The sequence below is a fragment of the Coccomyxa subellipsoidea genome (assembly GCF_000258705.1).
Source record: "Coccomyxa subellipsoidea C-169, whole genome shotgun sequence".
NCBI classification, from domain to species: Eukaryota; Viridiplantae; Chlorophyta; class Trebouxiophyceae; family Coccomyxaceae; genus Coccomyxa; species Coccomyxa subellipsoidea.
The window spans coordinates 668250-692789 of record NW_005178035.1 but is presented as its reverse complement, the minus strand read 5'-3'; the positions used below and the strand labels follow the sequence as shown (position 1 = coordinate 692789).

General features: G+C 52.7%; 7 protein-coding genes across 7 annotated transcripts; 4 read left to right on the top strand and 3 right to left on the bottom strand.

The window, feature by feature from the left end:
• Positions 1-383: 383 nt before the first annotated feature.
• Positions 384-5962, top strand: COCSUDRAFT_63452 (cytochrome P450; the record flags this gene model as incomplete). The annotated part of the gene is made up of 13 exons (XM_005647560.1): positions 384-511; positions 763-874; positions 1375-1487; positions 1847-2065; positions 2119-2211; positions 2479-2599; positions 2780-2852; positions 3087-3180; positions 3493-3634; positions 4411-4524; positions 4827-4943; positions 5318-5473; positions 5801-5962. The coding sequence occupies 13 exons, from the start codon at positions 384-386 to the stop codon at positions 5960-5962; spliced, it is 1644 nt and encodes a 547-aa protein (XP_005647617.1).
• Positions 5963-6215: 253 nt separating this feature from the next.
• On the bottom strand, positions 6216-6467 carry COCSUDRAFT_15911 (hypothetical protein; the record flags this gene model as incomplete). The annotated part of the gene is made up of 1 exon (XM_005647559.1): positions 6216-6467. The coding sequence occupies one exon, from the start codon at positions 6465-6467 to the stop codon at positions 6216-6218; it is 252 nt and encodes an 83-aa protein (XP_005647616.1).
• A 752-nt stretch (positions 6468-7219) lies between these two features.
• On the bottom strand, positions 7220-10786 carry COCSUDRAFT_36641 (hypothetical protein; the record flags this gene model as incomplete). Its single annotated transcript, XM_005647558.1, has 9 exons — positions 7220-7530; positions 7635-7719; positions 7971-8126; positions 8220-8330; positions 8611-8720; positions 8982-9183; positions 9662-9894; positions 10061-10157; positions 10742-10786. The coding sequence occupies 9 exons, from the start codon at positions 10784-10786 to the stop codon at positions 7220-7222; spliced, it is 1350 nt and encodes a 449-aa protein (XP_005647615.1).
• Positions 10646-15721, top strand: COCSUDRAFT_33234 (acetohydroxy acid isomeroreductase). The gene is made up of 11 exons (XM_005647557.1): positions 10646-11004; positions 11238-11444; positions 11649-11789; positions 11974-12060; positions 12209-12278; positions 12404-12521; positions 12782-12908; positions 13241-13393; positions 13859-14017; positions 14474-14680; positions 15055-15721. The coding sequence occupies exons 1-11, from the start codon at positions 10717-10719 to the stop codon at positions 15175-15177; spliced, it is 1680 nt and encodes a 559-aa protein (XP_005647614.1). The 5' UTR covers positions 10646-10716; the 3' UTR covers positions 15178-15721.
• A 135-nt stretch (positions 15722-15856) lies between these two features.
• COCSUDRAFT_15832 (component of TRAPP complex) lies at positions 15857-16488 on the bottom strand (the record flags this gene model as incomplete). Its single annotated transcript, XM_005647556.1, has 3 exons — positions 15857-16066; positions 16154-16293; positions 16410-16488. The coding sequence occupies 3 exons, from the start codon at positions 16486-16488 to the stop codon at positions 15857-15859; spliced, it is 429 nt and encodes a 142-aa protein (XP_005647613.1).
• Positions 16489-17537: 1049 nt separating this feature from the next.
• Positions 17538-21911, top strand: COCSUDRAFT_15673 (POZ domain-containing protein; the record flags this gene model as incomplete). The annotated part of the gene is made up of 7 exons (XM_005647555.1): positions 17538-17684; positions 17861-17906; positions 19086-19246; positions 19854-20042; positions 20453-20716; positions 21231-21350; positions 21711-21911. The coding sequence occupies 7 exons, from the start codon at positions 17538-17540 to the stop codon at positions 21909-21911; spliced, it is 1128 nt and encodes a 375-aa protein (XP_005647612.1).
• Positions 21912-23037: 1126 nt separating this feature from the next.
• COCSUDRAFT_33233 (hypothetical protein) lies at positions 23038-23761 on the top strand. The gene has a single exon (XM_005647554.1). The coding sequence runs from the start codon at positions 23398-23400 to the stop codon at positions 23599-23601; it is 204 nt and encodes a 67-aa protein (XP_005647611.1). The 5' UTR covers positions 23038-23397; the 3' UTR covers positions 23602-23761.
• Positions 23762-24540: the final 779 nt, after the last annotated feature.

The window sequence follows — 24540 nt, the reverse complement described above, 5'->3', positions numbered from 1 at the left end:
GTATCAAACATCGTCCTCAATTGTCAAGATAGGACAGCCACTGCAATAAAAATTCACGCCAGAACAATTGCCCTGCGTGTCACTGCTCAATTGTATCTGACAAGAAAAAAAGAGAACCGATGGACTTGCAGGATGCCGCGCAGACGAACATCTCACCTTGGATCACGGCTTTGTGCTTGAGCCTGCTGGCATTGTACTTCATCAGCACGCGTACAAGCAAAAGGAAGCTCGCAGGTCTGGCAATCGCTGACACTCTCCTGCTGCTGGACACCCTCACAATGGTGAAGAAGTTCTTGCAATACTCAAGGTAGTGTGGGAACTTCCATGACCCCGTGGTTGCACATTAAAGCTTTTAATCAAACTGCTCAGATGGTACCAAGCCCATGTCAGCATTGCCCGGGCCGCCAGGCCTTCCCATCATTGGCAACCTGACCCAAATGATGGGCTACAAAAGGCCCCAGACCCACATCCAGTGGACAAAGTGGGCCAAGCAGTACGGCCCCCTTTACAGGTGGGGCCACTTCTCTTCACTCAGCCAACTTGCCCTATGTGGAACTCGCATATAGAAAGCTCATCTTGCATCCAAACACAACCAGCTTACTAATGCCCAACCTTGATCCACACAAAGTTACAAAGAATCTGCCTCTGTGCAAGTTTTCAGCCATTTTTCGTGGCATTCATTATAGCAGAACCAGACACATGCCACAGTCTATGCAGTGAGCATGCGGCTGTCAATTTGAGAGTGGGTCTGAGGTGGGACAGGGTGAAGATGCCAGGCAGCACATTTGTGGTTGTGGCGGATCCTGCCCTGCTGCCCACAGTTCTGGGCCGCCCAGGGCTGCCCAAATCGCGCGTCTACGAGCTGGGATTCTTTGTGCGCCCCTTCCCATATGAATCCTATAACAAACACCCTTCGATGTACCTCACAATGTTGCCAGAGACTGCACAAAACATGCCATGCGCAGCCTGCAGGAGTCTGATCCACTAGGAATGCATGCAACATTCTGTGAAGGCCTCGCATTTACCAGCATCAGAGGCCACTAGAATTCACACACATGCACGCCATCTAAAGCCTGCTCCAGTGCGCTTGACTGGGATTGCATGCCTGTTGCTGTGGTTGGTGAATCATGATGCGTGAATGTGGCAATGCAATGCGTTTGCCACGATCGCCACCAGCAAGAACAAAGGATGCCACCGAGGCTGCTGTCCCGACATAAGAAAGGTTTCACAAGCCTTACCAGGTATAAGGCCTCTTTGGCTTCTCACCAATATTCAAGTGCGTCAGAGGCCATCACAATGAGCAATCGCAACGAAGGCAGCACTGGTGCATCTTGCTTGCGCCGTTTAAGACTAAAGACTGCTGTGGCTGCACAGCTGGCGACGAGGACGTCCCATGACACAATGTTCAGCATCCGCCACACCAACGACCCCATGTGGAAGGCCACGCGCAAGACCCTGGCTCTGGCCTTCAACCCAGACGCCATCAGGTGCGCACCGAGCACACATGATAATAATGAGTTTGTAGCGGCAGACAACAAACACAGCAGGGGAACTGCAAGTTGAACAATTAGAGAATAAACAGGAACTTAGATCATTTGGCATCAGAGCAAGTAACTTGCTAGCATACATCATTGTGCACTGCTTGAGGCATAAACCATGGATTTCAGCCTCATGCGCTGCATATCTGTTGGAGAAGATGGAGAAGAGGCCCAGCCATGCATATAATTACACACATTGTAAATGTCCCAGAATTCTTGCAGCTCTTCTTGTATTTGTATCCCCCAGACCCCACCTATATGTCATCAAGTCCCTTGCATGTGAGTCACCGGGCGGCATGTGCGCGCAGGAGCAAGATGCCGATGGTGGTGCAGCAGTCGCTGGGCCTGGCCGAGCGGCTGCGCGCATTCGGCCCCGGCCGAGACATCGAGGTGCAGGACGCGATGGCGCGAGTGACGCTGGACGTCATTCTGACGACCGGCTTTGATCTGCCCTCCAATGCCGTCGACCTGGACTCGCCGTGCCCCCTGCTGGAAGACATGCACTTCCTCATGGCCGAGACCTTCCGGTGCGCGCCTCTAATTTGATGTGACCGTCATGAATGCTGGACTATGGCAACAGGAAGAATGCAGCGGATGCCAAGGCTCTGGAGATAGAGTACCTGGAAAGCGAGCTGGGAGCCCTGGCCGAGAAAGATCCAGCCACTATTGGCCGGTATTGGTTTTACGGTATGCTAGCGTTTATAAGGCAGACTGGATCTGGGCATTCTGGCAGAGCAAGATATGACATCATGCAATCGAGAGGCGATGAGAAGTCCTTGTTCGCATATCAGTGCGTCAGTCGCATGCAGCCAATCGGTGCATGTGCCTGGCCAAGCAAAGTTAGGGGCCACTATCCTGTCACAGTTTCTGTGAGCAGGAACAGTGCTTTGAACCCATTGGGAAGGAATTATCTTCAAGGTGTGCGTTGGGAAATGTGCAGGGGCTTTACCAACCCGTTCCGCAAGCTGTACCGCAAGCTAGCGCCCAATTCCCCTCTGGCAAAAGAGTTCAGTGTCCGCCTGGCCAACCTGCACTCCATTTGGCACCAGATCATGACCGATGTCTTGGCAAGCACTCTGCTCCCTAACATGTGTCACTGATTTTTCATCCGAGTCATGCCCCTCTCCAGCCTTTGATTTGCATGTTTGGCAGTTGAATTTGTTGTTGTTACAATCTTAGTTGTTTTCCATTTGGACTGGCTCTTCGATGCGGATCTGATACAACATGGCGCATGCATGCAGGCGAGGGGGGATGTGGCAGACGATGACGTGTCGCTGTGGGGCTGCCTGGCCAAAGTGCGCGATCACAAAACAGGTGCGGCAGCGCCTGTAGCCAGAAGACTTCTTCCGCTCCTGTCATGCTTGACTTGCATGCTGCTGTCCTGCATGATTGCAGCACGGCTGGGCATACCAGCGGCTTGCAAAGCTAGTCAGCATCTGCTCATCTTGTCACTCCTTGCGAGATTTTGCCTGCTGTGTCTTACCTTCTCTGCAAGACCGTGCCCAACAACTTGGATTTGAAGAGTTAAGGTCGGGCGCCGCTGTGCAGGCAAGGCGCTGTCGGGGGATCTACTGCAGGCTGAGGTGGCGGGCATCATCCTGGGCGGCCTCGACACCAGCGCACAAACCTGCGCATTCACCCTGTAAGCACCCGCACAACCCCCTTTACTCCTTCTGCCCCTCGCACCAGTATTCCTAAGGAGTTCTAAATCGAATTAGATTTAGAGTCCCTTGGTATTTCCAGGGGGCTTCATAACTTGCTGTCTCAGTAAGCTCCTGTACTCTCAAGAGCCAATGTTACATGTCTCCCGCGGGAGGGGCCGCCTGGATGTCAGCAGTGCATTGTTATTGTGCTGGGTGATTTCGGTGCTCTTCACTGGGAAGCCAAGAATGCACATCAATCTGCCACTAATATGAATTTAGGAGGGTCCATGTTGAGATACGAGTTGTCACAGGGCGCTGCTGGCGGCTCATCCGGAGCAGGAAAAGGCGCTGGCGGCTGAGCTAGATGCGGCCGGGCTGCTGCTAACGCCCGCCAACCCCTCTCCGCGCCCCATGGCCTTCTCAGACCTGCCACGTCTCACCTACCTCGACGGGGTGCGCTCTCCTTGCTGCTTTACCTGCCTAACATCAGTGTTTGCCAGACACTCTTGAAAAGTGGGGGGCGAGTTCATAGATTGGTCCAACGGATTTGCAGGCGAGCCCCAGTACTTCAGAGTCATCTAGTCTTTTCAGTAATTTGGCTCCCAGCGAAGTTCTGGAATATATTGGTACATCTCCAGACGCATCAGAAAAGACCAATCCTTTGCCTGGTGCAGAGATTCACTGAGAAGAGCACATGCCTGCTATGCATGCATGGCATATTTGTTGCTGGACATTGTTCCAGAGCTCCCATTGTCTGCCAGTGAGGCACTGAGGGATCCCTTTTTGAATGCAAATATTGGCACCAAGAAAGAGGCCAGGTTGTCATAAAGCAGTAATGGGTTGCAGAAATATATCACAACGCATGGATCGTTCATACCAGACTGAAACTGCCCGTTCTCGTCCGCTCCCGGAAACAAAGCTGTCTTGACCGTCACCAGTAGTGGGTTCCACAGGGTGACCACCTGCGAACCCGACGTGACGATCTGTTTCATTTTTGCACCTTCCACATTGTTTGCTGGATCCATTCTGGGAAAAAAAAGAAAATGGAATTGATTCTTTCATGGTTCCCCAGATCTCTGGTTCAAGCCCACCGGGCGTAAATCTGGTCTCTCTCCCTGATCCGAAAGCTTGTCCCCCCGTCTCCCTATGTACATGTTGCATGTTGCAGCAACCGCTCCCCATTGCATTGAAGAATCGAGCTTTAGTTTACAGCACCCATGTGTTTGCAGGTCATCAAGGAGAGCCTGCGCATGTTCCCGGTGGCCGCCACGGGCCTCAGCAGATGCACAGATGAGGTCACAGTCCTCGGCGGCTATCTCATCCCTGCCGGGACTGAAGTTCAAGTAACGCCCCTCACCCTATTCACTGCCCTTCATCTGATGTTTTCTATGCCAGTGTCCCATGCATGTGCTTATGCTTCAATATTAAACAACACAATCGTTTCGCCTTGGCGCGTAAGAGTAGACAGGTTCAGAGTGCGGGATAGAGCTAGATGCAAAAACTGCTGAGCTGTCACCTCAGGACCTTAGATACACCTGACAGCTACAAGGTGACATGACCGCCAGGGATGCAAATCACAAAATTGTTCCATTGGGAGTGCAGTCCAAAGGACTGGGCAAAGATTATTTTCTTCTCTTCATGGCAGGTGCCCATCTACACGCTGCACATGATGACATTCCCTGAGCCGGAGCGCTTCATGCCCGAGCGCTGGGCCACCATCAAAGCGGCAAGTGAGCCCGCAGCCACCAAGGTGCACGTGCAGGTCAGGCACAATATCTCATCTCCCATGAGGTCTGCCAAGCACACCAGCTTGAATGACACTACTTTCAAGCACACAATTTGAGCAGTTTCTGTCAGCCTGTGACCGACAGCCATAACTTGAGGCCTATTGTCACCTTGAGTGTGTCAGCAACAGGATGCAAGGCTTGTTGTGTCCTCATTCCCTGGTGCAAGCTCTCTGCACGTCTAGCTTGCATCACTCACAATTTCTCCAGGCAGGTACAGTAATTCCATTTCAAATCTCAAAGACTCAAAGACTCCCCGCTCCGGAAAGAGGGATATGTATAGACCATATCATTGACAATCTGTCAGGGCGGGTACAGAAATGTATATTATGATGTTGTTTTTACGGTGCAGGCCGGTGACATCACGGCGCGGGACACGGCGGCCCCCAAGTGGACGGCGGCCAGTGCAGCGCGCGAAGCGACCGGCGGCGAGAAGCCGGCGCCGACTTTCATCCCATTCTCTGGCGGCCCGCGCGACTGCCTCGGCCAGCGACTGGCAATGATGGAGGTGCGCTTAGCTAATGCAAAAACACCCTAAGAACTTTTCCGGCAAAGTTGAGCATGTTCCATGTCATTGTGCTACATGTGTTGGTGGTGTGATGCTATCAGGCTGTACAGCAAGACGGCTGCCTCACAGCAAGCGGAGCTCAGTATGCTGGTATACATGACTGTTAGATGAGCCCACTCTCCAGCTAGTGATGGGCATTGGCTTGATGGCAATATCATGTTTAGGCACAGTCTTGATCTCTCACAGCCGCTGCATGATTGCATGCAAGGCAAGGAGCAGCATGCAAGATATGTAGCACCTGGTAAGGGTCTTTGCATGCGCTTGCAGGTGGCAACGATCCTTGGGACCCTGATAGGCCGCTTTACAGTGGAGCTGTCACCGCGCATGGACGGCTACAAGGGCCTGCTGGAGAGGCAGACCATCGCCTTCACCCTGGCTGTGGATGACGGCTTGTGGATCAACTTCAAGCCACGACTCGGCTGGATCTGAGATGACTTTCTAACCAGTGCATGCAGAAACCATAAGAGATTAGCCAGTAAGTGCTAGAAGGCTGTGATTCAGCCTGAGAACAGATCTGATTGGTTGGAATAAATTTATGAAATACTACCTGCAGTATAACTAGCAAGCAAATGTAAGTTCTCCTCTCCCGGACAAAGTGTAGTGTTCTCTAGCGATCTTACTCTGAGCCAAATTTCCAGCATGCATGTGCTGAAGTGCCATAGCGGTGTCAAGGTGCCAGGTGTCAGCAAGCCTCCAGGAGCACAACATCCACATTGTCGTGCACCCCTTGCAGCAGCAGCTCCCCATCAAATGTGACCAGCTTCTTGCGCTTGGCAGCCCTCATTGTGCCGGCCAGTGCCTCAAACAGGTCAGAGGTCTCCCTGAAGAGGATGCCATACTTCACTTTGATCCTGCCATGATCGGCTTGGTCTGGCGCTCCCAGCTCTTTGATCTTCTCCACCAGCGTCTTCACCTCGCCATCGATGTCCAGCATCTTGCCCTTTAGAACACAAAGATCATCTTTACATCATTGGTCCCAAAGCACTTCCTTCGCAATGCCTGGCACGAATACATGTTTTATCAATTCAATCAGCAATATCCTGCACTACTTGACTTAATCACAGCACTGTACAGCCCCAAACTTGAAATGTATACTTTATGATCATTGCCAAACATTTGAGCCCACAACCAATGTACATCAAGTGATGCACTTTACCTGCTGGTCTATTCAATTGTCGTGACCCTGTATCACTTTGAACTGGCAAGCTGATTTGCGCGACACCAGACTCCGCTAAAGCTTGTCCATGCCTGATCGCAATTTCCACTTTTTTTTATCAATTGCGGAGGAGGCTTGAAAAGGATGTTCAGCTGACTCTCAAGATTAGCCTAGATATTTTTGCGAGTTCTGGCTTCACAGCTGCCTTTTTTATTCCGCCAGACAAGTCTCACAGTCAAGGTGCACCAGCATGCCTATCTTGGCACATCATGTTGTGTGGGTTTGCAGGGGTCTGGGTCCAATAAAAGAGACCTCTTCAGCTGGGAATTGGGATACAATTCAACTGGTTTCTGAGCATAGAGTGGCGACTGGTGGCCATATGGAAAACAATATCAGCTAAAGACCCACTGCCTTACTTAAAGAATGCCGGTACTCAACCACTGCGCAGTGCAGTGAGCATCAGTCTGAAGATCACCGCATATCGTGTACTAAACGTACCATGTATCAAACTTGAGCTATCCGCACCTCCTTCAGTACTCTGGGAAGACCACTTTCGCATGTTTTGACCATGCTTCAAGCCCTCCCACTAGGTCCACTGCTGTTCTCACTCCACCCTGCCTAAGCATCTGCACCACATGCTGGGAATCATTTCCCCGTCGACACACAACACACAGGGGAGCTCCCTGGCTGCCCCCTCTCGAGTCTTCTGCCTGCTGCTGCCGTGAAACATCCCCATTCTCCCTCCCACTGCCGCAGCCTTCCTTCGCCTTCTGGACAATGGCGTCAATGTGCTCATGAAAAGCCTCCTTCCTGGTCTCATCAAAGGGATAATTGCATGAGCCTGCGAAAATAAGCCATTGACTCAAGAACAAAGCCTGCCTCAAGACTGCACTCTGCTCTCTGCACATCTCAAATTTCATCTATTCTTGTGGCTGTGCCACCTACCTGGCATGTGGGCAATTTCAAACTGATCCCTGGGCCGCACATCTATGAGGAGCATATCCGGCTGCACTTCCAGCAGCTCATGCAGCTGCACCAAAACCCAACCCAGGTCAGCATGACACTTTCATCCCTCTCAAGCTATCACATAAATTGTATCACAGAAGGCTACTTGGCCTTCGGTCAGCTTGACACTTTCATCTCTCTCAAGCTATCACATATTTTGTATCACACAAGGCTACTCCACTTGGCCTCCATACTACTAGGTATCAATGCCACAGCTGCCTGTCAAAAGGGGACTTGTTGGCCATACTATTCTCGAGGGAACACGGGTGATCCTACCTCTGCTGCAGATACTCTCTCCTCATCGCGCAGCAATTGCAGGGGCTCCGGTGCCGCATCATTGGAGGGCGCTCCAGTGAAAGCGCTGTAGTCATAGTGCTGCAATGACTGTGCAGTGATGTCAGGATTCTCCCCGCAGGAGATACATCCAGGCATCTGCATGTCACACGTGCAGTTGCTGAGCAGCAGCAGGTGAATAAGCACGATGATCCAGCTGAGCTCTAGTACTATCTGAAGTGGATTATCAACCTTAGCGCGCAGCTTGATGGAAGTGAAACGGCTGGACATGGAGTCAACGAGCAGCATGGTTCTGCTCAGCGGCTTGCCCACTCCAGATGCCAGTTTGATAGCCTCCAGTGCCTGCCAAGAAGCGCACTACTGTCATTTTAAAAGGCACACATGTGTACCAGCACACAACTTGGCCTACAACAGCCACAATGACATCCAGATTCTAACCACTATCACACGCATCATGTCATTGGCACCCCTGCCAATAGCCTGTACATAAGATCTGAAAAGGATCTGCACTGCTTTGCATTTAGCCCATGGCCTGCCTAGAAGAAATGGCGACACTTCATAATAACACAGATGTCAGTGGAAGGTCCCACTGAGTCATTATGCAGGCAAGATCGTGGCAGACCTGCAGGGTGCCAATGATGCCTGGCACGACCCCAAGCACGCCAGCATCGGAGCAGCGTGAGCAACTCTCTGGCCGCGGCGCCTCAGGGAACATGCAGCGGTAGCATGGCCCTGCCGCCATAAAGAAAGCACATGAGCCTGAACTCAGCAGATTCTTTCCTTTGGAAAATAAGCCAACATCATTGACTGATGGACCACCGGCCTCACCTGCCTGCTTTCCCAGGACAAGCACAACAATCTCACCAGGCAGCAAACTCATGCCCAGCCTATTAGTGAGAAAATACAACAAGCACAATCTGTGCTACAATCACTTTCACAAGATAATGGAACTTGTTGCGGCAGGACAATTGCAATCTGGCAGCGCGCTCTTACCGTCTGAGCCATGGTTGTAGATAGTGAGCTGCCCGTCCATGCCGAGCGCAGCGCCGGACACGAGCGGCCGCCGCGCGATGACGCACGCGTCGCTGATCAGGTAGCGACTGGCCGCATTGTCAGTCGCATCCACAACCACATCGTACGCCGAGGCCAGCTCTACCGCATTTGCCGCGGTGAATCCCTCTCGGTGCACATCCACCTGGCAGACAACTGTGCGCTGAGAGAGATCGCTACACAATTACTGGACAGGGGTGCAGGTAGGGATGCCCTGCCCTGCATAAGACTGCTCTGCCTTGCAAACCCAACAAGATTGGACAAAAGACAAAGAGCAGGCCTTGGGTTCTTGTCCTCTGTAAGCACATCTTGCTGTGGTGGACTGAAATGGCACACAAGGGGTGCTCGGCAAGGGTGGTGCACAGCGGCACCATGGTTTCTCAAATATCAGAACCACGGCAGCCTGTGGCACTGCTTGCCCCTTTCAGATGGCCACCCCAGGGCACAGCCTGCCCAGGGCACAGTCTGCAAGGACAGCAAGATGGGCTGGCTGGGTCCCGCTCTGTGGAACGCTTCACGGCGCAGACGGATAAAGCCAGAAGCAACTTGAGCACAGAAAGGTAGGATTCAGGCTTGTTGTCAAGAGTCGGAATAAAAGCTGCAAACCCAAATTAGCCGCACACCTGGATGGAGGAGTTGAGGCCGCTGCAGGCCTGCGCAGCTGAGTCGGCTTTGTGCATGCCAACAGAGGCCTCCCGGTGCGCGATCTGGCGGTGCAGATTGCTGAGCTCCACCGCGTCCTGATCCACGATCCCCAGGCGGCCCACGCCTGCGGCCGCCAGATACAGCGCGGCCGGGCAGCCAAGGCCGCCAGAGCCGATGACCAGCACTGCAGCCTTGCACAACCGCGCTTGCGCTGCGTGCACACATATTTTGATCGTGATTACTGTCATGGACCTTCTGCCGTCTGCGCATGTGCGCGCAGCTAGACAGTGTAGTGAGGACTACGGCAATCTGCGCTTCCATCATTGCATCGTTTTGATTTCAAAGGTAGAAGAGGAAGCAGGGAGATGCTGTCTCACCAGCAGGGCCAAAGGACGGGAGGATGATCTGACGGCTGTAGCGTGATATCTGCTCCTTATTCAAGTCATGGGAGCCGGCTTCCCAGGTGTGCAATTTCTGCGGACAAGTGTCGTAGGCAGCAGCACGATCTGCCGATCTGAGAAAATGGTGTGGTGTTTCGGCAGTATCTGCGCTCTGGAACTCTGATAATACAGATTTGTTATCATCTATGCCTAAGAGTTTTCGCAAATGATCGTTCTCTGCATTCAACCTATCTATCTCAGACTGCATCCCAGACATTCGGTAGAGACAACTTGTCAAAAAGCCGTCCTACGGAAGTGATGGCGAAAACAATATGATTGACGTCACATTCACTGAGTCTCGATTGTGTCTGATGTTGCAGAAACAATTGCAAACTTTGAAAGCAAGTTGGGAGGAGTACGTGCGCGTTCTCCAGCGGCCGTCCCTCCACCTTCCTTCGCCTTCCTCTGATATAGCCAGATTTGGCAGTTTCTTATCTTATCCCTGCATAGGGTTTATCAAATGCAGGGTTTAGGCAACCATGAACTCTATATTGCAGGTGCCTGCATTGGGAGTGTTTTCAACTGCAACCATGAAGGCCTCTTTGCCCCAGGCAGCAGCCATGCCGGCATACCTTGGCAGGCCATGCATTTGCATGCCTTCGGCTGTCCCCCACGCACTGTCCTCTTTGAAGAGGGCTTCTTTGTTGAGCTCAACAGCGACATCACGTTTCTCTTTGTCTCACGGGCGCAGCAGGGCATCGTCCCTCCGGATCGTTAACGCGGCTGCTCTTAAGTTTGATACAAAGATCTTCACACCCGAGAAGGTGGACTTCGCGGGCAGGGAGGAGTACATCTATCGCGGCGGCCGAGACAAGTACAAGCTTCTGCCAGAAGCTTTCAAGGGCATTAAAAAGATCTCTTTCATCGGCTGGGGTTCACAGGTGATTTTGAAACTTCACACCAGGCCAGTATTCTGTATCATTCTTCTTTGAGAGAAGACAATGCAGCAACGAAGATGTCTCCACTCATATTGTCGTCACTGTCATACGATCTGGCATATACACAGAAGTAGCTCATGCGGAATTTCAAGATAATTGCCTTCCGTTGTCAGCCTTGCGCCCTGAAGTTTATTGGGTAAAGGGTGACTCATAGTAGCCCTGCATTGGCACAACAGGCACCAGCCCAGGCTCAGAATTTGAAGGAGTCCTTGGAGGAGGTGAACTCGGACATCAAGGTGGCCATTGGCTTGAGGAAGGGGTCCGTGTCTGAGGCAGAGGCCCGTGAATGTGGGTTCACAGAGGAGGCAGGCACCCTGGGCGAGGTCTTTGACATGGTGTCCACCAGCGAGCTGGTGATCCTGCTCATCTCTGACGCAGCACAGGTACGTCTATCTCATTATAGACCGCTCTTTTAGGATGATCCCCTTCTTTACACCGTGCTATCACCACACTTCCAAGTTGCTCTCTGCACTCTGTTTTGGGGTTGCATGTCTGCAACTATGTTCATGAGTGGCACACAGGAAGACACCTGATCAAAGAACTGTGATATCGTAAGAGTATTTGATCGTGCTGTGTGCGTGATGCAGGCAAAGCTCTACCCCAGGGTGCTGGCAGCCATGAAGCCGGGTGCCACGCTGGGGCTGTCTCACGGCTTCCTGCTGGGAGTCATGCAAAACGATGGCGTGGACTTCAGGGATGACATCAACGTCATCCTCAATGCACCAAAGGTAAGGGTGGATCTATCTCGCTGCTTAAAGCTTGCGGATGGCACGAGGGCAGAGGAGTCTGTCCTGCGGGGACTATCACAGCCAGGAAATTTTGCTACACATCCTTCAAGGATCATATCATGCCTTGTGAACAATGCTTGAAATGACTGATGGGTGCTGAAGGCAAGACCGTGACTGATGGCAGGGCATGGGTCCGTCCGTGAGGCGGTTGTATCAACAAGGAAAGTCCGTGAACGGCGCTGGCATCAATGCATCCATTGCAGTCCACCAGGTGAGATCAAAGTCCGTTTCCATCAAGCATGATGTCATGCTTGATGGACAATGCATAATCGCCCTTAATGAGCACATGTGTACTTGCCTGCAAGCAGAGAGGCCACTCGTGTGCCTCACTTTCCTTACTGGGTTCTGTTTGTCTGCAGGACGCCACCGGAAACGCTGCAGACATAGCCGCTGCCTGGGCGATCGGCTGTGGAGCACCATTCGCTTTCGGTGCATGCCTGCTCCTCATCACCTCAAATGTCTGGCCATACCTGTTTTCTCCTGGCTGTTTGCTGACTGTTTGGCACTGTTTCGTGCCTCTTCTTCGCCATTCTGACGACCACTGGCTCCTGCAGGGACCACGCTGGAGAGCGAATACAGGAGTGACATCTACGGAGAGCGCTGTGTATTGCTGGGGGCTGTCCATGGCATCGTGGAGAGCCTCTTCAGGAGATATGTGCGCCAGGGACAGAGGTACAGCCCTTCCACATGCATAACTTTCTCCAATCATTGGCAGATCATGTCAACTGGAGATTGAGCCCTTCTAATTGATATTTGGCCTAGGATTCTTGCAATTTGTCCTGCGATTGGCTGGAGAGCAGCAAGTGTCAAAGGGAACCCTTGACAGAGCCTCAAGGAGCGGCAGTGGAGATCTGTTGAGCATGGGCTCGTGAAAGCTTTGCATTGCACCTCCATTAGTTTGTATTTCTGACGTTGTGCTGCTTGGCTGGCAGTGAGGAGGACGCATTCAAGAACTCAGTGGAGTCCATCACTGGTCCCATCACGCGCATCATCTCGCGCTCAGGCATGCCCGCCGTTTACGAGGCCCTGGACGCCGCCGGCAAGAAGGAGTTTGAGAAGGTGCACTCTTGCACCCCCTCAGCATTTTCCCACGTTTCTGTCATGACGTGCTTGTACCTTATCCCAGGGCTGCCCCCCATTCCTTGGTCAGCAATGACTGGGCACACCATTTTTTTGTATCCGCACCAGTTGCCCTACCATCATGTGCAACCAGCAGTTTTCCCTGGAGTGCACTTCGGGACATGTGCTCAGATAGTGGATTTGCATGCTAGTCCCTGTCCACTGGCTCATATAATGAATGTAAGCAAGAAAACGGTTTTCCCTGCTCCGTTATATGATGCCAGTTGCTTTGCTAATGTTGTGTCATAAGACACTTGGCGGCGGCTGCGCAGGCATACAGCGCTTCGTACGGCCCGGCGCGGGACATCTGCGAGGAGATCTACGATGACGTGGCGAGCGGCAATGAGATCAAGAGCGTGGTGCAGGCTGGGGAGCGCTTTGACCGCTTCCCCATGGGCAAGATCGACCAGACCTACATGTGGAAGGTGCGCCGCTAGTTCGCTTGTTCTGCATGCCCATAGAGAACCACTCTCTCCACCGTAATCATGCTGTGCGTTGCATCCTGGACCCATGCATATGTGCCAGGCCTTAGTGTGACTCTTTAGAGCACACTGGCAATGCTTGCATGCATGTTGTGTCGTAGAACAGTGCTCCGTGCTTTCAGGCCTCCACCTGCATCTGTAGAGCAGATATACAACGGCCACATGCATGCAGACATTCTGCTAGCTGCTCAATGTAAATATTCAGAGTGGCGGTCCTCTGCCTTTCTTGGTAGGAGTCAGGCATAACCCTTTGATTAGCTCACCAGCTGAAATCACCATTGTATCGTTGTGATATAGTTGATACACTTGAACTCTATCGTTGAGCTGTGTTGGAAGAGATGATTCAATCAAAGTTGATGTAGATGAAAATGTGAAATTACGATAACATGATTTATCTATCTGGCGCAGGAGGTTGGAGGCAAGGTGAGGGCAGCGCGTGTGGAGGAGGAGATTCCGCTGCACCCCTTCACTGCTGGCGTGTACGTGGCCACCATGATGGCCACCGTCGATGTGCTCAAGAGCCACGGCCACCCCTACTCCGAGATCTGCAACGAATCCATCATCGAGGTGCGCTGCCTGATGTCACCAATTGACCTCTTGTCAAGAGAGCGTTCATTGCATCGGCAGCGCTGCCAGTACTCTCTTCCAGGGGACCCGGGGGCACAGTCTTTGCCCAACCTTTCATGCCAAGCATTGGTGCGCCAAGGCTGCCAGCAAGCATCGCTACCAAGAGGATCATGCAGACAGTGCTGCAATGAAAGGCTGTAAAGCTCGTAATCCGAATGTAAAACTTTGTTGATCATTGCTGACAGGCTGCTAGGAGTTTGCTGTTGGTGGCTGCAATGCCTCAAGCTTGCATTGGTCGTCCATCACGCTATAGAGAAATAGGCTGACGCAGAAGGGAAGGAGGGCAGGGTGCCAGAGTGGAGCTCCTGCAGATGCGCCGCATTCTTGGAGATGTTTCACCACTGTCCTGTATTGAGAGTCTACAGGCAGTGAGGCTCCTGTGATTCTGTCTTGCAGGCTGTGGACTCGCTGAACCCGTACATGCACGCGCGCGGCGTTGCATTCATGGTGGACAACTGCTCGTACACCGCGCGCCTGGGCAGCCGCAAGTGGGCGCCGCGATTCGACTACATCCTGGAGCAGCAGGCCTACGTGGCCATCGACAACCAGCAGCCCCTCGACCCCGAACTCTTCTCCGAGTTCCTGCGCCATGACGTCCACAAGGTGCAGCTCCTTCCCGCCCTCCCGCACACATGTGTTGTTTTGTGCTGGAGATGGTAAAGCATTGGCACCAGAAAGGAGCCAGCGCATCACTTACCTGGTGGTTGGCTGGATGCCTCCTTACAGCATGCCTGATACAGCATGCCCTGGGACATTCCAAATAGCAGCACCAAAGTGTGCTGTGTTATCGAAGGATTGTGTTCTGATGAGTGTGTACAGTGCTGGTGTAAGACAGACGTGAGGAAGGGGCTCGCCAGTCCTGCATCCTGGCAGAAGCCATGCGCTGGGATTCACCATGAAACAGCTCGTGTGATGTCGAATACTACCTTGAGTCACTATTTGCGCTAGCCTGACTGTGGCATGCTGTGACGGTGCAGGCTCTGGCTGCATGCGCTGCCATGAGGCCGCCCGTGGACATCTCTGTGGGTGGTGACAACTCGAGCGAGGGCGTGGGTGTTGGCGGTGCTCGCACAGAGTTCAGGAGCGCTGTTGCCGCTTGAAGCAACGCTGCATTGCTGCTTGAAAACGCGCACCGGCCAGTAGCAATATGCATGTGACGCGAGCTGTCATCAAGGCGGCGTCTGTGCTCCCAGCAGCTCTGCCAGTTGGTGTGCCAGCACCGGTTGCTGGGCTCTGATCTGCGCTGGCTGGTTGCGGCAATTTCACTTATGATTATCTGCAGAGCTCATGTAGCCGGCGCTCTTAAGGTCTTTGCACAAAGACTTGCGACGAAGTGCTGCGTCTCTAGGATGCATGATGTTGATTGCAGCATTGCCTGTAACGCAGGTTTTGAACAATCATATTGACTCGCATGCAAGTCTTCCCTGCGACATTGTCCGGTCAGCTCCACGTTCGTTGTTTTCGGCCTGTTTTAGGAAGAGATTTGGTCACCGTTAGGAACAAGAGAAATGACAAAGTAATAGGCAATGTTCCATGGCGTGTGAAGAAGTGTGATGCAAGGTCATATCAACAGCTCTTGCAGTGCACTCGAGTGCTTGCTAAGTGCCAAGCTGACAGTGTAAATCGGAAAGCCAAAACAGCTGCAGCTACCTGACTTCAATATGATCCTTCACTGATACCTCCATGTCAATGTTCAATTTTTTCCATAATGTTCATCATCAAAAGCATCTGCAACTCAGTTCTGCGCTTCTGTGCCACTGCATCTGCTGGGCAGCTACATCAGGATCTGAAGTACGATCTGGCCAATGACCTGACTTTCTGGTTGAAAGCAGGGGACTTGATGTGTGACCTCGGGCTAAAGAAGGGGTTCATGATCACCCTTAAGTAAACCTCATACACATCCCTGAAGAACAGTTTGATCGTGTCGTCGTTCTTGCCATCATGCAGCAAGAGGAACTTGATCTGTGCCGCAGTGACAAACGCCGAGACCTGCAGATCACATAGAGCTCAAGTTCATAACATGAGCTGCAGCATAGCATTCGGCACAGCATGGCACAGCGGAGGGCAGCCGCCAACCTGTAGATTGTTAAACTTGTCAACAACTCCCAGATTCATATTTTGGCCCTGCCATTGCTGCTCGTCCACAGCATCTAGTGCAGCATGGAGCACGAACTGGTGCAGGTACTGCGCCCTATCATCCCTCGACCCTGTGTCGCCTGCACCATCCGACCGGACTCTACAACTCCGTGCAAAGCGCACCAAAAGCTTGTCAAGAGAACTGTGACACCAAGGATACTCCGAATTCTATCTCAGGCAAATGGCAAGTACGCACCTCTCACTGCTAGATCTGCCTCAAAGATGGGATGATCATCAAGTCCTACTATGACGAAAGTCAGGACCGTAGTTGACATTCTAGAAGTGATGCCCGAAAGTATATTTCATGCGAATATCTGTTATCACACACGAACTGACCCACGATTCTATTGATACTAAGATAACAAAATTCTGTGGATCTAAGCAAATCAAATCATGCTTGATGCCATTCTGTATGCTTCTGATGCAGGCATCAGTGTGCAAATCTATAGAATTGGAATTTTCCTTTACAGATCGCCTGGCGAAATGAGAGCTGCAATCAATCGGAGCTTTGAAAAGTCTTCATACACAAACATCAAACCTCCTTCTGAGAGTAACAAGACAGGCGTTCTGTGGGTGCAGGTGCTGGCGTCAGGAAGGTTACTCACCGTCCCGTGGGAGTTCGTGTACTGATTTGGAACCCTGGCCCTCCCGATTTCCTTGAAAACGATTGCTGCCCGGTCATCTCGTGAGGCATCCTTCGTATTGGTTTGAAGGTAGTAATCCCTCCATCGGGGCAGTTGGTTCCGTCAAGAGGGTCTGGCAGCTAATGTACCTTGTTGTATGATTATCACGTCGTGCTCTTTCCAGGCGAAACGCTAAGCCCAATTGAGTGTGCTAGCAAGCTAGAAACGAAAAGCTTTTCCACTTGTGAGGAGCGGGAAGGATAGCGGGTGAATGGCGGCAGGGCCAGGAGCAGTTGTGCCTGCAGTCTTGGGCACACCGCCTGCAGCTGCTGCGAATGGCACGCAAAGGGATGAGAAGAAGTCCGCATCGAAGACGGTCACAGACACAATAATAGGTGAGGCTCTCCAGTGCTTCAGCTTGTCCCAACAGGGCCGGGTTCCTGATCCTTGGTTCAGGATTAGTTTTCTGGCTGAGGGCTGAAAAACACATTAAATACCACACTTTAATCATTATACAAAGGTTGAAATCGTTTGCATCGGCATACGCTGCTCATGCAGCAATTGTTCTCCACTCTTGCAAATAGTATGCCTGTTGCAGTTGCTCGTTTGCAGAGGTGATGTTGGCTTTTCTTTCAAACAACTGAGACCTCGCAAATATTAGGGAATGTCTTGTTTGCTGTGCATGCCTGCTAGCCGGATTAATGCCTTATCTTCTTTGTGGTTCCTTACTACTTGTCCTTGCAACAGGCGAGCATGAGCACACCATCATAGGCTACAGCCTGGTCAAAGGCATAGGCGATGGAGAACCGATAGCCAGTGAGCGCTTCACAGTCGGTGGCCATGAGTGGGTGAGTGCCAGGCACAACTATCTAAAGAATCCTCTACGGCTGGGGACTTGACCACTGAAAGTGCACTGTCATCCCCGTGCTCTCATCGTGAGGATTATCCTCTACATCTTGCTCTGAGCTCTTGACATGATGAAATATTGGCAAGTGGCATTCAGACAGCATGCATGCCATTGCAGGTGCTTCTCTTCTATCCGGATGGCAAGCGCAGCTCCTCCACAGAGGGTGGCATGGGCGTGGGAATGGCCGCCGTTCTGCCTGCACTTCCGGCGGGCGGCGGCGGCAATGGATTTGAAGGTGAGACTCTTGCCCTAGACAACAAAGTCCCTCTGCCACCAAATGGCATCTCCACATGATCAATGTTGCCGTTGTGCGTAGGATCCCATGGGTTGTAGCTGCAAGCTTCATGATTCATCAGGTTGCCTCTTGGCAAGAAGTGCGCATGCAAAAACGCAAATATTAGTGATATTAGCAAGAAATATCAGCGGTGGTACTTAGGATATGATAACGGTTTGTCAGGTCCTCCGCCAGCGCTGCTGCCGCCGCCGGCCGCAGTTCCAGGAGCGGGGGCCGCGGCAGCGGGGCCGCCGCCGCCAGCGTTCCCAGCGCCACAGAACCCCAACGCCGCCCCCGCCAACAATGCTGCCGGTCCGGGGGCCCCTGCAGACAGACGTGAAGCTCTCTTGCCAGTGGATAAACCTTGCAGTTGCCGTTCATCCCCTGATAGGCGGCAACGCGCGACCGGCAGAGCGTTGGCCTTTCGCCCCAGCCTGCCCGCCTCGCGTGCGTGGTCCTGATGGGTAGCAACAGGGCGCTGCATGCATGCATGCATGCATGCCAGGGTCCTCAAGGGACCGTGTCTGCATGCAAGTTGTCTAGAAGAGTGTTGGCTGACTTTTCTGGTGGATGGGGTGTGCGCAGCGGCAGTGGCGAGAGCAAATGCGGCGCTAGCAGCACAGCATGCAGCGCAGCAGGCAGCTGGCCAGCAGCAGGGAGCTATAGCAGCCTTCCCACAGCCCAACAATCAAGCAGTAGCCCCTCCTCAGCAACAGCAACAGCAGCAGCAACAACAGCAGCAACACCAGCAGCAGGTGGTGGGGCAGCACGGCCGCAGAGAGCTGACAAATGACTACGCCGCCCTGTTTGTGGCCCTCATAGGTGAGCACAGCTCTGCTCTCTGTTTCCTTAACATTCCACATCTCAGTGCCCTTCATGATAGAGTGTGTGGTCTGCTGCTTCTTTACCAGGCATCCAATGTCAGATGCCTTTGGAGCGGCAGGTGCTGTTCAGGTAATCGGCACTAGGTACTTAGGACTTTGATAAGCAAATTGTGAAACATGCATGCATGAATTTGGGCATGCATGCGTTGGTCCTTTTTCATTGACGACCCCTGGTGGCATGCAGGCGAGAGTGACTCACCGCAGGGGGTTGTGAACACGAGCGACGGGCGCGTGGTGCGCGCATTCCACCGCTTCACGCTGGTGGACCAGTCCGGCGGCGGCCGCGACCTCATGAAGGGCCGCTCCCGCGCGCAGGGCGCCGTCAAGATCTCCTGCGCACGCCAGGTGCGCATTTTGCACTTCAGTGGTCTTTCCCGGAAGCTCAGGCATGAGCTTGATCTCGCTGTAGTGCATAAGTGCATGGCATGTTGTCCATGCTCTGTTGCAAGATGGTGCTCATATCTGTCCTATACCAGGGTTTTACTTAGGGGGGTTTGCTCTCCTGCTCTGGTGTTGCACACCATTCATGTACTGTAATCTTTGCCACGGAACACATGCATGTGTCATTGCGACAACGCATGCATGCGCACATGGTGTGGCGTGTTCATGTGCGCTGGCGGTCATGGCACATGTGTGCGCTGCAATGTGGTTCTGTACAGACATTCTCTGCATACTCTTCCTTTGTGCTGTCTTGATACATTGCCTCCTGCTGCTTGAGGACATCTTGAGTATCCTGCACTTTGGAACCCTGACAGAGAAGGAATGCAAGTCTCCGGGTGTGATGGTGGCGTCCATGCACAAATCATCTTGGAGTTTGTTGTTGAATCTAAGTCTCATAAAGTGTGTGACAATCTGGCTCTTTGCTAGCTGGCCCTCTTTTGCTGAATTCAAAAACAGTGAGCTCATGTGTGGAAGGTGTTGTGGGTGACAATTACTCATTCGATGAACACAGGACCCCAACGCGCGCAACTGCCACGGCTACCGCAAGTTTGTGAAGCGGTCGGTGCTGGAGAACCTGAACAACGGGTACCTGGTAAACGACACCATAGTCATCCGCTACACCATAGAGCTGGTTGTCTCCACTGGCGGCGCCCTCACCCGCCAGCCGGGTCCCAATGTCCCCAAGCTACCCCTCATCCAGGTGGCGCCTCTATCTGCGCTGCTGCGCTAAGCGCTTGGTCTATCCCAGAATGGTTCCCTTGTGGTTTTTGGTGATACAGGTAATGCTGCATGTTGCTGGTTGCCTGTCATATTACAAGTCTGAGCAGTGGAGGTGATCGCTTTGCAGGTGCCTCCTTCAACTCTTGGCAGCGAGCTGGGCGCCCTGCTGGACAGCTGCGAGGGTGCAGACGTGAAATTCAAGGTGAGGACCATTTCTATTTTGCTCATTTCGTGGGCCACCATGCCTTTTTCTCTGGGCCAGTCATGTATCCACCCCATGCCGGGACCCTTGCATCTCTTGCAATGACAGAGGGCACGATCGTTGCATGATCCCACCACGATTTCTTAACGACGTGAATTGTATCTGTCGCGGAACCTCTCATTTTGGAGTTGTCAGGGATGGAAATTACAGACACGAGCTCGCTGCTTGTTTTTGCGCCTGCTGATGACATAACGGATGACATAACCTGCCAGGTGGACGACGAGGAGCTGACGGCGCACCGCATAATCCTGATGGCGCGCTCGCCGGTGTTCCACGCGCTGCTGAACAGCGAGATGCGCGAGGGAGTGGAGGGCGTTGTCACCATCGAGGACGTGCGCGGCCCAGTCTTCCGCGCCCTCCTGCACTTCGTCTACACCGACACCCTCCCCGAGGTGCACATGCCCTGCTGGAAGCTGCTGCTCGTTGCTGTCTGTCAGGAAAACTGTCAGACTTCGCTCCAGTACTAGGATTCTTGGCTTGGGCCATAGCGAGGTGTCCCTAACAATTCGCCAGCCTTCATTCTAGTACAACCGAGTGAAAATCTACCGAGAGCAGGTGCACCAAAGGGGGGTTTAGTAGATCAATAACCGTCAGGGGTAGAGAAACTGTCAGGGAGACATGCAAGCAACATTGCCAGTCCACTCGACAGGGAAGTTAGCTCCTCATTCATGCTGCTGCATGTGCTATTCTTGGTGCTGCCACCGCTACCTTTGCTGCTGCCCCTGGTATTCCAATCTGTCCTTCTGCATATGTAGAGCGCTATTTGTGTGTGTGCAGCACATGGTATTTGCATGCACGAACGAGCTGGTTCCATCTTATCTTGAAGAATGTGGGTCAAGAGTTGCGGCAGCATCTTTTGGATTCCATAAATTGTGGGGAATCCTGACAACCTCTGATGGCTGGCAGGAGTTGGAGGGTGCCAACCTGGACGTTGCGATGGCGCAGCACCTGCTGGTGGCTGCCGACCGCTTCCAGCTCAGCCGCCTGCGCCAAATCTGTGAGCGCCGCCTCTGCGAAACTGTGGAGGTGCGCTTTCCTCTCTCCCTCCCCGCGGCATTACCTGCAATCCCGGACTGTAATGATCACATAGGTCTCCTCGGCTGAGGGCACTCGACACCTGAGCCTTCTGCATACATGCTGAGTTGAATGTGTTGCCTTCCATTGACGGTGAGGTTTACCTTCTGTGCATCGGGACACATCCAGTGTTGTGCAATCTATCCCATCTTTTTGCAGACTAGTCTTCCTCAACTGCACCGACAGCAGCATTACCGGACACAAGCAAACACCGCCAGCACTACTCTTGTCTCACACTTGGCACTCCCGGGAGATTTATGCTGACCAATGCTAACTCGAGGCACATCTGAACTTTCGATTGTGTGGGTGCAGGTGGAGACGGTTGCGACGACGCTGTCTCTGGCGGAGCAGAACCACGCGGAGGAGCTGAAGCGTGTGTGCCTGGAGTTTGTGTCGCGCAACCTGCAGGCCGTCATGGTCTCCGAGGGCTACCAGCACATGGTCTCCTCCTGCCCCCAGCTCCAGGTGCGCGCCTGCCTCCCGATTACTCAAGCCTTTTGCGCAAATGCCTAATGGCCCCTGGATTTTTGCCGACCTGCAATGAATCTATATTGCACACCAAAGCCAAATGTCCTCCTGGGTGCTCTAGATTGCTCATGCAGCAAGCAAAGCAATATGTTTTGCTGCATTCTGAAGCCTTTTTACCTGGTAGCATCAAGCATATTGGGCCAGGGGTGCCATGTGGTCTCTCCATGTGCAGTAGAGCATTTGGCTTTTTAGCGCATGTTCCTGTGGGTGGCCAGAAATGAGAGTGCCTGCCTAAATGCGCAAAAGAACCTTAACAAATAAGTAGCAAAAATATGTCTATAAGCAGATTCTGCGCCCAATTGGCTGTTCAGCTCATGTCGATTGTATCCTGGCGCAGGCGGAGCTGCTGCATGTGATCGCGGTGGATCGCCAGGTGGCGGGGCACCGCTCCTCGCGCCACGGCATGCACCGCGCAGAATATGCCATCGACATGCCTGCCGAGCCAGAGTCCCACCGCCGCGTCCGGCCGCGCCGCGAATAGAGATCCCTCCCTTTCACCTTCGCCAGCGGCCTCACCAGCTGCAAGGCTCGTGCATGGAGCGGTGTGCCGGCTTTCAGTGTCGGTGGTTGTCAGAAAACGTGCGAAGTGCATGGATTGTCCACTCGCACCAAAAGGCCGGCCGCGTCGCAAATAGAACACCTACCTTCCTCTGCACGTCTTGCGGCCTCCCCAGCTGCAAGGCTCTTGCATGGAGCGTGCCGTGCTGGCTTGCAGAGTCCATCGTTGCCAAAAAAATGTACCGCCAAGGGCATGGGATTGTTCCCAGTTCCACCGGCGCGGCCGGACGCGCCGCGAATAGATTTCCTCCCTTCTACCCAGGCGCTTGCGGGGGTCTTTTGGACAGCAGCCCTCTTGGCCTCACTCAGCCACAAATCTTCCTGCTGATGTAAAGTATGGAGAGCAGCACCTTTTGAGGTCTGGCGAGTATGACGATGTTGGCGACTGCAAGGCTTGTGCATGGAGTGTGCCGTGCACCGGGCTTCATTGGGCGAGCGCTGGGCGAGCGCTGGGCGAGCGCTGTGGAGTGTATGGGGGGGTTTGAGCATGGTCGTGCCTGTGAGAAGAAATTAGTCAAATTTGATACGTAAGACGGATGCGGCCTTTTGCATGGTCTGGATGCACAAGACGATATGTGTGATAGAGCAATGTTGGGAATGTGGGTGTGTGGATGGTGGGCTGCCGTGTGCATGGAGTGCTCTGCACAGCGTTTGGAATTGCTGAGCACACTAAGAGTTCTATACTGCACACGGGTGTGGGTACAAGGATCTCATTACGAGGAAGCAGGAGGTGTTGCAACACATCTGTGTCTTGGGCTAGCAGCTCTTAACAGCTGTGAGATTGCTGCTGGATGTGAGTGCATGCACGTGAGCAGTGCTGTCAAACAAAGTGGTTCTCTTGTATTGAAGGGAGCTTCATAACCCAATCAAGTGCCCCGCAACTGGGCAGTCCTTTATTGTCAAATGTGCTTGTATGTGGGCGGCCAACGCCAGTACAATTTTGAGGTTGCATCACCCTGAGAACGTTTGCTTTTTTTTGGCAAGCTGGGCAAGAGGCTTCTCGAAGAAGCAGGGCATGCAAACAAATGCGCTATTTTGGGTCATGGTGACTACCCAGTCTCCCGTGTCTTACAATTTTACTGTTTTACCTCCTGATCCGCAAGATCTCCAGAGTTGATCTCAGCGATCCCAAAGGGCCGCTAGCTGATATATAAAATTGCTGCCTCCGAGACAGCTCCAGAGCTGTGTAGAGCTTTTCAAAAAACGTTGTGATAGCGAAATGTCTTGAAATCTATCTTACTGCAGTTTTTATAGAGCTTGTAAAGTGTATGCTACTCACTGCCAGTCTTATTTGCACCCCAAACGTGGATGCAAAAAATAATCTTGCCTGCACTTCCTGTCTCCCCCAAATGCATAGTAGCTGCATGCCACTAGCGGGACCAGGTCAATTCATTCATCAAAACACAGCAGTGACAACTCCACCCAATAAATGGAAGCTCTTTCAGCACAAGAGATGAAAGCACAGCACGAAAGTCAAACGAGGAAGAAAATGCAGACATGAAAGTCAGTGCGAGCGCCAAAGTAGAGAGGAAGGGCTGCCTTGCCGCCAAACTTGAAAACTCCATAAAATGCACTCATACATGTTCTCTTTTTAAACAATATTGGAAATTGCTTCAAAGAATATATTCACAGGCCCTGCGACCTCAAGATGGCTTCGGTTGTCACCAGTGAAGCCAGCAGCAGCACTTCTCCCAGGTTGCCTGCCAAAAACCCAGGTATGACCTTTCCGGGAACAGCCTGTGTCAGCAGACACACCCTCCGTTCAATACCATCTCTAGTTTAATGTACTGTCTGAAGCATGTGCATGCCAGTGCCAGTGACTCGGCATGAAGTGAATGACGGTGCTTCAGTAATGCATGAGTCACAGGAATAAGGGGCATGTGCCGCACCCCAAGCAGAAGAGAAGCCAGCGATCCCAGCAGCAGAGGTGACATCGATGGGTTTTTACTCACCGCTGCTCCACCCAGAATGGCCATGAACACCTGCAGATGGCCAGGAATCCCTTACAAAAAAGCTTACAAGCTCTATCCGTAATAGTTGAGCAAGAGAGCCTGTA